This window comes from Solanum dulcamara, chromosome 10 (assembly GCF_947179165.1).
Source record: "Solanum dulcamara chromosome 10, daSolDulc1.2, whole genome shotgun sequence".
Taxonomy (NCBI): domain Eukaryota; kingdom Viridiplantae; phylum Streptophyta; class Magnoliopsida; order Solanales; family Solanaceae; genus Solanum; species Solanum dulcamara.
The window spans coordinates 16,603,377-16,619,533 of NC_077246.1; the positions used below are offsets into that span (position 1 = coordinate 16,603,377).

Below are 16,157 nucleotides of genomic sequence, written 5' to 3' on the forward strand. Positions count from 1 at the left end.
AAGAAAGATCATTCGAAGGAAACCTTAGGGAGTTCAACTCTATCACACGACATATGAATGATGAAAGAAATGATTTTTCATAAACGCCTCATAGCCTCCTATTCATAGATATGGCGCGCTTCACACCCATAAATAAGGCTCTATTTGACTCGGTATGTCAGACATCCTAGGATACTTGAACTTTGTGCTTTTATACCAAGTTTTTCACAACTCAAGCTAGGCCCTAGAGTGATACAATGATTAGAATCACAAATCCTCTTAGCATATATAACATAACTACTGCAAGCATGAAATAGAAGGTAAACTAAAAATGCTAAATATAAGTCTCAAAGATAGAATCTTGATATAAGAGAATCAAAATTGTTAGTCAATGAGATAAACATACTCATATAGTCTAAACATGCCTATATTACTTTAGACGAGGCATAGGACAAGTTTCTAACTCACCAAGACATAAAGAAAGAAGTAGTCTAGAAAAAATATAAAGAAAAGTCATAACGGACGTGTTCATGAAATATGAGGACTCACCAATCAAATCTAAGTAGGATAGATCTCCAACTAACCAAATAGAGGAGTAGGAAAGTCACGATTTGTATTATGAGACAATATAGGCAAAAATATGCGTTAGTACATGAAATGTAATAAGTATATGAGAAACATGTATGAACATGAATAATGGACATAATCAATATGGACATGTGATCCATAACCAAGTATCTTGAAAAGTATGAAATAAAACATTAAAACACTTGAAAACATTTAATAAGGTCATTGCAGCATAAAAGCATCATTAAAGAGCTTATAAGAAAACCTATACATTTGTGGGATATTAACCTTAACCAACATTTAAGACCATTTTACCTATAACATGGAATCCGATGTAACTCCCACATCGAGAAGAGATAGGCTACTTTCCAAGGTAGACTCCATATCATAGTAATAAATATGTGCTATATGTGGATCCACTAGCTAGGCCAATTACAGCAACCTACGGGGGCAACGTAGTTTGGGACTAAGGATTGCTACTAGGGATTTCCTTACCAACTCTCCACCATAAAGTACACTCGGTGCTAAGTTAATCCCAATGGAATAAGTAATTCATTAACATTAGGAATGGAAAACAAGTACCAATCCACCTTCATAAAGTATATCATAAGAATAACTCTTTGAAAATTATGATTATGACATATTCATATAGACATTACCTTTCTAAGCATCTAAATAATGATTTTTTTATATTGTGAGAAAACCTTTCACAAGTCATTCATTCATACATGAAACATACTTGTAAACATAGTTCATAAATCATTCATAACTTTATGGTCATAAATTCATAGTTCATTGTTAAAATTCATAACATTATGCATGGGTCCATTGTGAAAGAAATGTTAAATCATGTAGTGACATAAAAGCATTCATAATCACGTAAACAAATATCAATTGAATCATTATAGAAAAGACCCATAAAGAATTGACTTGAAACCCTCTTGAATGGGATAAATTAAAATTGAAGAAGAGGTTTTTTTAAGACTTAATGGATGAAAGGAATCCATTGGTGAATTACCATATACCTGGAGTAAAATATTGAATTAGTTCCTTCAATGGAAGCTTGAAGACTTGAGCCCTAGTTCTTGCCTTGGAGAGAATTTGAGAGAATGAATTTTAACCTAGGAGAATGAGGGTTTTGGAGGGTTGGGAATCAATTATAGTTTAGGAATATACTCTAAAAAGTCCAAGTATAGGAATTTAAATAATGGGAAAAGACTTAAATACCTCCTTTTAAAAGACTGACGGACTGACTTCCCGAGCCACTTATACGGTCTGTATAAACTACCTCTGACTTTGTAGGTGTCTGTAGAATTGAAGAGGATCAAGGTTCGGGTGAGGGGGACTTTGAAGAGGGGGTGTACGGATTGTGAAATGTTTGACGGGTTATTGAAAGTCCCTCGTGAAGATACCCTTAAGAAAACACTGAAGCCCCCTTTCCACGGTGTGGTCAACGGGTCGTGGTGGCTTTTATAGGTCATAGACCATGTCCTAAACACCAACTTACTTTCCAGCTTCTAAGCTCACTTTCACGGGACCCCTTTATGGGCCGTGGTTCCTTTCACAGTACATATGAGGGTCTATAGAATTCTCTTCCTTTTGCCACTTTCTAGTGGCCTTTCTACGGTTGGGTCTATGGTCCATAGGACCTTGTACGGACCGTAAGACCTTCCGTATAAGGTCACTTGTCCAAAGGTTCACAAGTTTCTTTTCTACGATTGGTCTTTACAGGCCATGTTCTTTTATATTGTCTGTGAAGGACCTCCTACAAAGACAAAATGCTGTAATTTGCTGAGATTCTCCTTTTGTTCGACTTTCCAACTTTTGAGGTATTATATGTCTATCGTCATTTTTCAACCTTATATCAAAATTATAGTGCTACTACTTCCTCTTTTAGAGAACCAGGTTCATACTGTGAGGTTATAAAGGATCCTAGATGGGTAGAAGCAATGAAAGCATAGATTCAGGCTCTAGAAGCCAATAATACTTGGCTAGTCAGAAACTTACCTGATGGAAAAAGCCAATTGGATATAGATGGATCTACAAGATAAAGTACAAGTCAATAGATGAAGTTTAAAGGTTTAAAACAAGGTCGGTAACCAATTGTTACAACCAATAAGAAGGCATAGATTACATAAAAATATTTTCACCAATAGTGAAAATGGTAACTATAAGAACTGTCTTAGCCTTAACTGTATCAAAGCATTGGCACATCCATTAAATGCATGTATACAATGCATTCTTACAAAGAGATCTTCACGATGAAATCTATATTCTATGGCTCAAGGATTTTCCAGTCAAGGGGAGAAAGTATGTAGTCTGGTAAAATTTCTATATGGTCTTAATAGGCTCCAGGGTAGTGGAATTGTAAGCTTACTGAAGCATTGCTAAAGTTGGGATTCAAACAAAGTCAATATGACTATTCCTTATTTTTTAGAAAAATATTTGAAGGAACAACAATTATATTGGTATATGTTGATGATATGTTGATCACAGGTAGCAACTTAAAGGTAGTTGAAGACACAAAGACATCACTACGAAAGGCTTTCGAAATGAAGGATCTAGGTGAGCTTTAAATATTTCTTAGATATTGAGTTTGCTAGATCAAAGGTTGGAATCACAATGCATCAAAGAAAATGTGCTTTAGAACTTATTTCTGAGGTAGGATTATCAACTTCCAAACCTGTAGGAACTCCTATCCATGCAATATAGATCATCTAAAATATAAGTTGAACCAACCAGTGTGTGAAGATCCTCCTACGGATCAAAAGGCATATCAGAAACTCATTGGAAAACTCCTCTACCTAAATATGACCAAGTAAGAGATTTTCTTTCGTGTTAAAAATCTTAGCTAATTCCTACAACAACCAAATAAATCAGTTATGAATGCAACTCTAAGGGTGGTAAGATATCTAAAAAGATAGTCCGATCAAAGTTTGCTTCTGTCCAACACTAATAATGATATGGTTACTGTATATTGTGATGCAGACTGGACATGATGTCCTCTTACTAGGAAATCAGTTATAGGGTATATGATCAAGCTTGGGAAATGTCACGACCCAAGTTAGGCACTAGGTGTGATATGATGATTAGAATCCCGATGTACTCCAACCAAGCCTCTTAGCATATGATATATGAGTATATATTAGATAAATAAGAACATACAAGAGATATCATGAATGTGGAATAAAAGTTTCAATAAGGACATCTCATAAGAAGGGAAAGCAAGCTAAAATCTTCACATAGCGGGACAACATAGACTCCATGACAAATCTAACATACCTCTACTAGTCTAGATGGGGTGTAGGACAAGCTCCTAGAACCAACATAAGCAATAAATTCATAGGAAATATTGAGAAAACATAAATGTCATGTCCTTGAAGTATGAGGACCCACTAACAATACAAATAGTAACTCAAACTTTAGTCCTGAGCAGAATGTGTGTGATGATCGTCAGACCCTACAATATGATACAATGTAGGAAAAAGTATGCATTAATACATGAAAACTAATAAGTATGTGAGAAATGTGCATGAAATAAATGTGAGATAATTGTGATCATGAGACATGAGATGCAAGACCATAAACCATTAAAAACATGAGAGTAAAATCATAAGTCATAAAAATATGGTCTGTGACTCACTTAAAAACATAGTAAGAGCTCATAAGAAATCATGGTTCATTTGTCGGATAGGACCTTTAACTGAAATTTAACACAATGTGAGCTATAACATGGAATCCGGTATTACTCCCACACTAAAAAGAGAGAGGCTAGTTTCCAAGGTAGACTCCGTGAGAACATCATAAACATTGAGCTATTTGTGGATCCACTAGCTATGCCATTAAGTCAAACCTATGGGGGTACGCACTTTGGGAGTAGAGGTTGCTACTAGGAATCCCTTGGGTTGCTTTTTGAGCTTTTGGACCGAACCCCACCTCAAAGTCCTCTCGGTGCTTTATCAATATCCTAAAGGAATTCATAGAATTATTGTAATGACCCTCCAGGTCAATTTTAAATTAAACATTTATTCCATCATTTAGATCATTACTGTAGTGACCCCAAGTCATTTATGACTTGCTGGCACTGACTATTTGATCGTCTGGTCTTTCATTTGGATTTTAGGCTTATTTTCCTATTTTGGAGCTTTTACAACTTGAGAAGTTGACTTCATTCATAACTTCAGGAAAATATCTCAAAATGGAATTTTGATGATTCTATCAGCTTTGGAGTGACCAAATTAGGCTAGTAGCATAGTCAGCACGAGTATCGAGGTAATAAGTATAAGTTTAGGACTATTTGACGTTTTTGCCTTTGAAATTTGTCCTATTGTTGACTTTGGTTAATATTCTTGGAAAACACACATAGATGAAAATATAACTACGTGGTTAGTTCTGCAATGTCCAATTTGGTCTAGGAAGACCCTTCATTTGCTTTCCTAGGCTTCTAGTCTAATTTTGAGGCTCGTTGTGGAATTTGGCTCAAAGTGGCCCTTAGGTGTGGGAATCACTTTCAGTCGTAACTACCTCGTATGAAAATTTGAACTGCTCCATTGAGTCTAAAACGTCAAGTTTGGTAGGGTAGCATATCTCATTTGTGTGCATGGGATTCCTAACGAATGAATTTCGAGCACCCCGTAGGAGTATTTGAACTTGGTGAAAACTCAACTTTTAGTTGATATCTGGTGCAGCATAAATTTCTCTCTGTGATCACAGGCCCCTAGCCGTGTTTGCGGAGCCTTGACCGTATTCGCGTAGCCTTGGCCGCATTCGCGGAGGTCCATCAAATTGGCCTCCGCATTCGCAGAGGTCTACGAATATGTTCTCAATGATCATGGAGCCATGGCCGCATTCGTTGAGGTGTAAGTCTTTGGATTCCGTGATTGCAGGTCTCTGGCCGCGTTCGTGAAGGTCAAGACCTCCACGTTCACGGAGCACTGTAGCCGTGTTCGTGAAGGCCAATGTCCTGATCTTTTAAAAAGACCAGAGATGATTTTCAGCTTATTCTTCAAACTTCAAGCATCTATATTTCCTTCATTCTAAGCTCTAATTAGGTGATTCAATGGTCCAACTTCAAGATATTTTCGTGGGGAATCTAGTGGTGAGCTCAAAAATATGAGGGAAAGCTTCGTGTGAGCTAAAAATTCATAATTAGCCACTGGTTTAGTTATTTTTGGAGTGTTAATTTGTTGAACTTTGGAGAATCGTAACTTGGTCAATTTAACCCTATTTAAAATGATTTTTAAGGTTAGATTGTGGGTTTTTTATAAGGATCATCTTGGTAGGTTTGGTTCGGGTCATTGGGGTGTCGTTTGTGAGAATTATCGATGTAAAAAGCTACCATTTTCATCTTTTAGTTTGAATTTTGTAAATTTTTATTGCATGCTCGTTTTGCATAGTTTCCCACCCCGTACTGGTTGTCAAATTAATTTGTGAACTTGGCGAGATATTTAGAACTTATTTTTTGGGTCAATTCCAAAATTTCGGATACGAGTCCCACATTTCCTATTTTAGAGCACAAAATTGGTCCATTTTTGAATTCAATAATTTTAGTGCCATAACGAACGTATTAACATTGTGATTCCATTATTGATAGTGTGGCAGCATTTGGAGGTCGTTCAGAAGGGAAAAGCTCTGGCTTCGTGAGTTAAAGTGCGTATGGTCGGCTTATACGTAGGCTACAATTTTCTCCTGATAAGACTAAGCATGTTTAGGAATTTGTACATTGATTTGTATGAGTTTGGTGGGATTGGGTGTCGAGCATGGTAAATTCCTAGAATCCATGTCCTAGACATCATTTTGGATAATTGTTAGACTATGTAAGCATGACTCCTGTGGTTGTTGGTTGTTCCTATCCTGTGATAAATATTGTGCTTGTGGTTATACATTGGGAAGCATGTTTGGCCTTAGTCTAATCTTAGACTAGTGTTGCTTTAGACTTGCGTGATTTTGGTATCGTTGGGCCGTAGAACTTCCCCGATGTCATTTCGGATGGTTAACTCTATAATGACCTATTTTTTTATTGGTCCTGTATCGCTTGGTCCCAAAATTTTGGATGTTTTCTCGATGATTCGGGTAATAGTTGGTTCGGGCTGGAGCGGTGCTTTGTTGACACTCGGTTTTGGGATACTCCCTGTGATGCAGGGTTGATCATTAATTCTAATACGGTCAAATTCCTTAGCTACAGATACTCGGTCAAAGTCCATGGTCCAGCTTACTTGTGTTCAGCTCCTGCTATAGATACCCAAATAAAGTCAGTGGTCTAGCTTACTTGTGTCCAGGCTTCCTAGCTGTAGATACCCGGTTAAAGTCCGCAGTCTAGCTTACCCGTGCTTGACTTTGTCGAACAATTCAAATGAAGACACCAAATCCTAATTAGGAAGTTATCTTGTTCAAACGCAACTCCGAAAAAAGGTATTTTGTTAAAAGAAGGTTCATCTCACCAACCATGAAAAGATTTAGATCCATTTGACATCACCCATGACATCAATATTCCTCCATTTGACATCATCCACGAGATCACAATCCTCCATTGAATTTTCAATATCATCTTTTGTAATTATTTTTATTTATTGTTGGGTCCCTCCCCCACACCTAAAAACACCCACCTTATTTCCTTATTTTATTCATCAAGCTTTTTCAAATAACTCTTCTCTCTATATACTTCTTTACTCATTCTCAAATATAGTTTTAGTTTTTAGTAGTATAGAAATACTATTATGGTGATTCTTATACTCCAAGTAGTACACAAAATGCTCCGACGAGGAGAAAAGGCTAGGGGTTCAAGAGTGGTCATTGAGTTCATCAGTTTGGAGTAAAACTTCAAATTCCAGGTATATAAGGCTATTCATAACATTGGATTGAGTTCGTCCATGCACCCAATAATTAAATTCATCATAATTTAGTTATAGTTGAGTTTTACCCTAATTTTTGAAATCTAAATAAGCCAATTCTTCTTCAATTAAGTTAGATATATTTATGCATTGAGATTATTATTATTTTTATCTCTCATATTATTGGAATTATTGTTCGTGGCTACTTTTCCATGAACCCTAATTGATTTGATGTTCATGAATATTTTTACATGTATTTTGAGTAAAGATTTTGGCTTTTAATATTTATTGAAAAAAAGAGTGATTTGAATTAATATTATATATGTATTTTATTGAGTTTTGAAAGAGTAAAAGAATTGAGTTTAAATGAATTTGAATAAATGATGTTTTGAGCAAGATATTTTGATGAGATGTAAATAATATTGTCAAGTGTAATGATTGATGAAGAGGTAATAAGATGAGTTTGATATTTTTTCCAATAAGACTAGATGATGATGTTAATATGAGCACATATTTTGGGAGTAGTATTGAGCACCGAGTTGGGTAAGATTTTAATTGACTCAAACCCCAAAACTACGTAGCCAGCGTAGGATGAAGGCTATATCTCTTAAGTCCCAAAAAGAGGACTTTGATGATTGGATCCAAGATGGTGATGTCCTTTACCCCGATAAGGTATTGGATGGATGTGGCAACAACATCATTTCGTTGTATCATCACTATCTCATAAGTGATGGTTGTCGGTTAGAGAAACTCCCAACTGAGTAATCATTGCTTATTATTATTATTTTTAAACTTGCACTACATATTGATGTTGAGATGATGTTGAGTTCTGAGACGAGTCTTCCTGAGAGGAGTTTCTTAATATTTGTCCTTACTTTCCTGCCATTTTACATACTCGTACATTTGATGTACTGACGTCATTCGACCTGCATCATTTTATGATGCAGATATAGGTGTTAGAGATCCTCACCAGGCGCATCGTTGAAGATCATTACTTTTCAACTATTTGGTGAGTCCTTCTTGTATTCGTAGGAACTCTTTATCCTTTTATTATTTTTGAGTATTATGTTTCTTTTGAGGTAGCCATGGACATGTCATTGGTACCGTCTGATAGTGTTAAAGGCTTCATAGACATAGTTTGATGATGTAATTGGAGTAGTTCTCCTTTGAAACTACTTCTTCTAAGGATTATTTCTTTTATTTGATGTTGATAATGGAGGACCCACATAAGTATTCTTAATTTCATTTAAGTCTTCCGCTGATGAACGAATGAGTGATGAGACCAAGTGATTATCTCGGAGGCCAGAGATGGTTTCTGAGCGCCGGCTATTCTTAGGATACCCTTTTGGGGCGTGACAAAACCAGTTGATGTGCATTAATTGGTGCAGGACCAAATGATTATTTGGGTTCATATGCCCGGGGGTGGAGATCACAATGTTCATTAAGTTGTCCTCCACATTTGCAAGGTCTAAGGTTGCATTTGTGAAAGCTTGGCATGCTTTGCTTCCGCATTTGAGAGGGACGGGCTGCATTGACTAGGGTATGTCGAATTATCTAGTATGATTATAAGCTTCCTCCATGATCGCGATTCTCTATTTCTTGGTTGGTTGTGATCGCAAGCTTGATGCTCTGTGATCGCGAAGAGCACTTTGACTGGCAATTTAAATTAAGACCAATCGTAATTCAGCTTGTTCCCAACTTTTCAAAAAAGCAATATCTTGAGATTGGGAGCTCCATTTTAGGTTGTTAAAGTTGCGTTTGGTCCATAATTAACATGGCTACATATTGAAATGATCGAAAATGCGCGGGGACGTTGTATTAAGGTAATTATAGACCTAAACAGGATTTCCAACCTTCTTTAATTATGTATTTTGGACAAATAATTTGCATGTAATTTGGGACCGTATGGGTCGATTTTAGGACTCCTTCACTTGCTTCATTTGTTGTTTTTCGTAGGAGCCTTCGGCTAGCCTTTGGTGGTGAGATCATTAGTTTTGGCTAGTAGCACTTTATTGTTGGCATAATAGGTGTAGAAATCTCCTTTAGAGTTTATAACTGAGGCCTTAGTATATGTTGTGACTTAGATGTCTTAAATTGTGTTTTAACACCCCTATAGCTATGTTTTGCTCCATGTGTTGATTGTTCTATTTGATAGCCTTTACTAATGATTAGACGTAGTTACTTGTGATAGTGATAGGTTGGTTTAGCTATGTTAAATTTTGGTTGAGGAGTAAGTGCGAAGTAAGGCGTTGATCCTTGAGTTATCTCCCATAATGATTATGGAACTTTTTATTGATTCCTCTATTTTGTAGTGTTGTTAAGCATGTTATGATGTTATTGTGGTGTGTTGTTTTGCACATGCTTGTCTTATGGGGGCGATTGGGTTATGTTTGTTGCTTTGTACCTTTAGGGCTTATGGGGGTTTGGTTAGGTTATTGTTTGACTATATTCATATATTATTATGTTGAACTGCTTGTTGGTTATGTGTGTGGACTAGACTTGCCTTGATAATGGTACTCCCTGATTTAGTAAAGTTAGATTAGCCTTTAGGCTGTTTGGTGAATAATAATGATTATCATCAATTTATCTATGGTTAGTTGACTTCCATATTAAGACCTTATTGTGAATAGGTTGGGGGGATATTGTCGCCAGATATGTCCTTCCACCTCCATCTTTGGTTCATATTATTCTATTCATTTATCTCTAATTACCTGTATTATCATGTGATACCTATTCTTTAACTGCTTGCACTTTACTTTCCCTTTTACCTGTTGCTTATACTTACATTATCTTAGGAGCTCAATTGGTCTATGCATATTGAATACGACTTGTTTGGTACTCATACTACACTGCTACACCCTGCAGATCATAGTATAAGTTCTCGTCATTGATTTGGATCTCGTGCAAAGCAGCTTTTGGGATTTAGAGGCTAGGGTGAGCTCCAGACGTTTAGAGTTGCCGTTCTCCATATGTGGTGGTTAGATTAGTCTCTGTTTTGTATTATGTGACTAGCATGTATATTATTAATGCCTCGCATCTTTTATTTTTTGATTAGTAGCTCAAGAACTGGGTAATACTAGGTCTTGGGGATGTTTTTATGCCAATTTGATTTTATCTATCTCATATATTTGGTTAACTTGTTTCTTGCTTTCAATAAATATCTCTTCCGTATAATAGCCTATTGCTTCTGGTTTCAACTAATGGGTTGGGCTTACATACTGGTGGGATATTAGTAGGTGTCATCATGACCTAAGAATTTGGATCCTGACAAGTTAGAATGAGAACTTTAGGTTAACCACTATCGTTGGTACGAGAGCAAATTTCTAGTTGAGTCCTGCAAATCGATGCAGAAACCTCTATATCCTATCTTTAGGAGGCTATAGGGTATCTTAGGAAATTCCATTTTTGACTCCTTATCATGTGCCTTTATATCGATTAACGTCTAAATTCTTCTTTGAATCAACATTTTCTTATATGGATAGCACGAGGATTTCATAGGTGCACACCTTAAGGTTGGGGATGATTGTCAGCAGATAAAGAGTCAGGGGGTAGCCCAAGCTCTGACAGGATTAGTTGCTACCTTAGATACTTGAGATTCATTATTGGGAGATCCGAGTATCCTTGAGGGTAAACCATAGACAAGTGTGGTTCTTGGTAGGACGTGTAGTTCTCAGACTAGAGTTAGGTTGATTGTTCCCTAGTAGGGTTCGTTGTCAATTTCTTTGATAGAGTTTCTCAAATGGTCCAGGCATACTCCCACATTCTTCCATATTAAGCGGGATATGAGTCAGGAGTTCCTTAGAGGATTGACTTTACCACTCTATTTGGCGTCGGAGCACTTGATAAGTTCTAGATCTACCTTTCCCTAGGTTCTTAGTCATATGAGGGTTGTAGAGAAAGTGTCGTTGAGTCTTACAGACACAGTGGTAAGAGTCCTCACCATCAGTATGGCGGTGACGACATCATAGCCAGGGAAAGGCATTATCTTAGTAGAGGTTATCTTCCTTATCGACCTATCAGATTTATGGAAGTGGCACCTTAGGTTCTTGCTGGATTTGAGGCAAATTGTGGTCCCCATGATTGACAAGGTTTAAGTTCAACTTCTCAAGGTCTGCATTTTGAGTGTGGCGAGTTGGTAAACCTTGCCATAGATTGTCATAGGGACCTGGTACGGTCAGCTAGAGGTGTTCACCAATGTGTCATAGATGGTCGTTGTCCTAGCGAAGCTCATCAATGTACATCGACACATCTTTTACATTGGAAATTGGGCGAGATGGGTTACTTTGTTTGTGGTAATCTTGACACCAATCCAGGGATTGCCTCAGGAGGGAATTGATCATCGAGATATTTCTAGCTTCTAAGTATTTCCCCACTAGGATTGGCGGACCAATTCATATTTGTATAGAGCTTGGCCATTAATCTAGATAGTGTCCCCGGTGTGAGACCACTGGGCAGTTTTTTCAGCCAGGTCAGTCTCATGGCTTTACTGCACTGCCAGTCAAAGGTGGTAGTTATCCAGAGTGTGGAAGGTTATAGTTTGGATTTTCAGGTTGCGGGCATATATAATCCATTCTATGGTTCTAAAGGCACACTGAGGGTCGAGACTCCAAGTATCGCCAATACACATGTGATTTCATTGTTTTTCTCCTTAATACTTTTGTTGTGTGGATTTGGGGTTTCCATACATATGCATTCCTACTTAGATTGTTGTTCATATATTGATTGTTATGGTAGCCTTATTTGAGATCAAGAAGGTTGTGTTTCTATGATTGGGAGTAGTGGTTGAGTACCTCCCTATACCTTTGTACTTGGTACTTAATGATGATCTTATAGGCATGATAGTTGGCTTTTCTTTTTGCCACCCTTGTTCTATGTTTTTGTTGTGATGTCGATTCTTTCTTGATAGGTGGATAGACCATCTCTTCCTGAATTGAAAGTTGTTATGTCATTTTGATCAAGTCATCTTTCTAAGGTTACCTTCATTGTGTGTGGTTCCTTAGGATTTGTAGTTGGGAGATTGATGTTCGTTGAAGTTGTGTGAAGGGTGGTATGGCCTTCTGTAGAATGGTGTTAAGCCTAATTGGCCGCTTCTTTCCCTTAATTTAGTTTTAGTCAACGGCACAGTCAAAATTTCCAATGGAGGTCATCTCGACAAAAAGTGGCTCCCACGCTCAAGCACCGTTTTAAGCCAAAATCTACAAAAGGGCTCGAAATGAGACTAGAAGCCTCGGGACACACACGAAAGGTTGTTCTAGACCAAACTCGACATTTTGGAGCTAACCGCTCTGTCAAAATTCTCATTCGGGCATGTTTTCCAAAGATGGTGACCAAAGTCAACTATTGGCCAAATTTCGAGGCTTAAAACACTAAATTGCCCCAAACTCGTACCAATTGCCTCGATACTAGTGTCGACCATGTTACTTGCCTAATTTGGCCATTTCGAAGCTGATGGAACCATCAGAAGCCCGTTCTGAGGTCGCTTACCTGAAGTTATGACTGAAGTCAACTTTTCTAGTTATAAAAGCTCTAAAATAGGGAAACAGGCCTAAAACCCAAACCAATGACCAGGCGACTGAACAATCAGTGCCAGCAAGTCATAAATGACTTGGGTTTGCTACAGGAACACTCTAAATGACGAAATGGATGTCTTATTTCAAAAATAACCTGTAGGGTCATTAAAACATCCACTACTAAAAGAACTTTTGTCCGCAAAAGTAAGAGTCAAGAAGTACTTGAAGTCTCAAATAAGCCGCGGAACTATGCGTGCATCTCATGCTTGGTCTTCCAAGTATCCTCCTCGGCTGAACGATTCCTCCAATGGACCTTAACCACAGGAATGGCTCTGGATCACAACTTTCTGACATCTCTAGCCAAAATAGCAACTCGCTCCTCAATATAGCTCAGATGATCATCCAACTCAATCGTATCATACTGGAGAACATGGGACTCATCTAGAACATACCGGTGCAGCATCCAAACATGAAAGATCAAATGAATAGCTGAAAAGGCCAAAGGCAAAGCTAACTCATATGCAACCTCGCCAAGTATCCTCAATATCTCAATAGGGCCAATATACCTGGGCTAAGTTTGCCCTGCCTCCCAAATCTTATCACACCTTTCATGGGAGATACACAGAGGAATACTCTGTCACCAATAGAAAATCTCAACGGTTGAGGCCTACGATCTGCATAACTTTGGTGCCTACTCTGAGTTGTCCAGAGCCTATCCTGAATCACCCTCACGTGATCTAAGGCCTCCTGCATCAAATCTATACCGCACGGCCTGGGCTTCGTAGACTCAAACCAACCAACCAAAAAGAGACAACGCCTGTCATATAAGACCTCGAACAGGGACACCTGAATACTAGAGTGGTAGCTATTATTGTACACAAACTTTCCCAAGGGAACCTAACACAGGCCCACAACATATCCTCAAGAACCTAACTAGTGCGCTCTTAATGTCCATCAATCTGCAGGCAAAAGGCTATGCTAAGGTTAACATAGGTACCTAACTCCTCCTGAAAAGTCCTTCAAAAGTTGGATGTGAAATGTGAGCCCTGATCAGAAATGATAGAAACAGGCATACCATGAAGACAAACCACCTCTAGAATGTAGATACGAGCCAACCTCTCGACACTGTAGGAAGTATGAACAGGAAGAAAGTTTGTTGACTTGGTCAATCGATCCACGATGACCCAAATACTGTCAAGACCAAGGGAAGTGCAAGGCAACCCCACAATGATATCCATTGTGATATGCTCCCACTTTCACTCGGGAATGGGTAATCTCTGAAGCTCACAACCAGGCCTTAAATACTTGACCTTAACCTACTGATAACTAAAACAGTACACATACTCTGCAATATCTCTCCTCACGCCGCTCCACCAGTAATGCTGCCTCAAGTGATGAAACATCTTAGCAGTGCCCGGATAGATAAAATATCTGGAATCATGGGCCTCGCTAAGGATCAATTGAATCAAGCCCCCAACTCTCGGGACATAAAGATAACCACCAAACCTCAATACCTCATCTGAATCTAAAGTAGCCAAGCCAGCGTCATATCCCAAAACTCAATCTCGAAGTGCAACTAAATCCTCATCCTCAAACTGACGGTTATCAATCTGATCCAATCGAGATGACTGAGCCCCCACATAGACTAGCACACACCGGGAATTAGAGATGTCAAGCTGAATTATCCAGTAAGATAAGGACTTGATGTCCAAAGATAAAGGTTTCTCCACGGTGGTAAGGAAATCTAGACTACCCATACTCCTTGCCCAGATGGTAGAGAATATAGAGGTCGTAGTCCTTCAGGAGCTCAATCCAATGACACTGCCTTGAATTAAGATCCCTCTGACTCATAATATACTGAAGGCTCCTGGGATCAGTGTAGATATCGCATCGAACTCCATACAGGTAGTGCCTTCAAATCGTAAGTGCAAAAACTACATCCGCCAACTCCAAGTCATGAGTGGGGTAGTTGCACTTATGCAGTTTAAGCTGCCTCGATGTATAAGCAATAACCCAGCCCTTCTACATCATTACACAACCCAAACCAATGCTGGATATATCAAAATAAACGATGAATCCCTCTCCCTCAGCTAGAAGAGTCAATATAGAAGTTGTGGTAAGTAACTTCTTGAGCCTCAAAAAGCTCCTCTAACACTCCTCTGACAACACAAATGGAACATTCTAGCAAGTCAACCGAGTCAGAGGTGCCACTTTAGTAGAAAAAACCTTAACAAAGCTCTTGTAGTACATTGCCAATCCGATAAAAGTACGAATCTCAGTCATCGAGGTGGGCTACCCCCAATCATGAATAGCCTCAATCTTCACTTGATCTACCATAATGCCATCCTTGGACACCATGTGCCCTAAGAATTCTACGGACTTAAACCAAAACTCACTTTGATAACTTGGAATAATGTCGTTGATCTCTCAAAGTATGGAGCATTATCCTCAAATGCTACTCATGCTTATCACGGCTCCGCGAGTATACCAAAATATCATTGATGAAGACTATGATAAATAAGTCCAAGTATGCTCCTGAATACCCGAGTCATCAAGTCCATGAATGCGATAGAGGCATTAGTCAACCCAAAAGACATCACTAGGAAGTCATAGTAGTTGAAATAAGTCCAAAATGTGGTCTTCCAGATGTCTGTTGCCCTAATTCTCAACTGGTGGTAGCCGGATATCAAATCAAACTTAGAAAACACCACAACACCCTGAAACTAGCCAAATAGATCATTAATCTTAGGCATAGGGTAACAGTTCTTTTTCACCATCACCTTGTTCAACTGCCTGTAGGCAATACACATCTGCATAGTTTCATCCTTCCTTTTAACAAATAAGACTGGGCACCCCAAGGTGATACACTAGACCGAATGAATCCCTTACCCAAGAGGTCCTGAACTGCACATTGAGCTACTTGAGCTCTAGGGGGGGCATACGGTATGGTGGTATGGAAATATGATGGGTACCTACCTCTAAATCAATGGCGAAGTCAATATCACGATCAGGAGGAAGGCTAGGTAGGTTGGAAGGAAACACATCTGCAAACTCTCAAACTATAGGCATCGAATTAACCATAGGGCCCTCCTTACTAATATCTCTAAGATAATCCAAATATGCCAAGCATCCGCTATCCACTAATCTCTGAGCCTGAATAAAAGAGATAACTCTGATTGGCGTGCGACTAGAAGAGCTATGCCACAAAGTCAATGGAATACCTGGCATGACTAAGGTAGCGGTCTTGGCATAGCAATCCAAGATCGAGCGG

General features: G+C 38.5%; 1 protein-coding gene across 1 annotated transcript; it reads right to left on the reverse strand.

Moving 5' to 3' along the window:
- Positions 1-13,223: 13,223 nt before the first annotated feature.
- LOC129869700 (uncharacterized) lies at positions 13,224-14,124 on the reverse strand. The gene is made up of 3 exons (XM_055944343.1): positions 13,975-14,124; positions 13,453-13,783; positions 13,224-13,375 (listed from the first exon to the last, which is right to left on the reverse strand). The coding sequence occupies exons 1-3, from the start codon at positions 14,122-14,124 to the stop codon at positions 13,224-13,226; spliced, it is 633 nt and encodes a 210-aa protein (XP_055800318.1).
- Between the last annotated feature and the right edge of the window lie 2,033 nt (positions 14,125-16,157).

Coding starts and splice junctions, on each gene's coding strand:
- LOC129869700 (XM_055944343.1), bottom strand. CDS start 14,124: ATGGATATCATTGTGGGGTTGCCTTGCACTTCCCTTGGTCTTGACAGT. Junction 13,784..13,974: donor GTATCTACATTCTAGAGGTG/GTTTGTCTTCAT, acceptor GGCCTGTGTTAG/GTTCCCTTGGGAAAGTTTGT. Junction 13,376..13,452: donor GCAGGGCAAACTTAGCCCAG/GTATATTGGCCC, acceptor TGGCCTTTTCAG/CTATTCATTTGATCTTTCAT.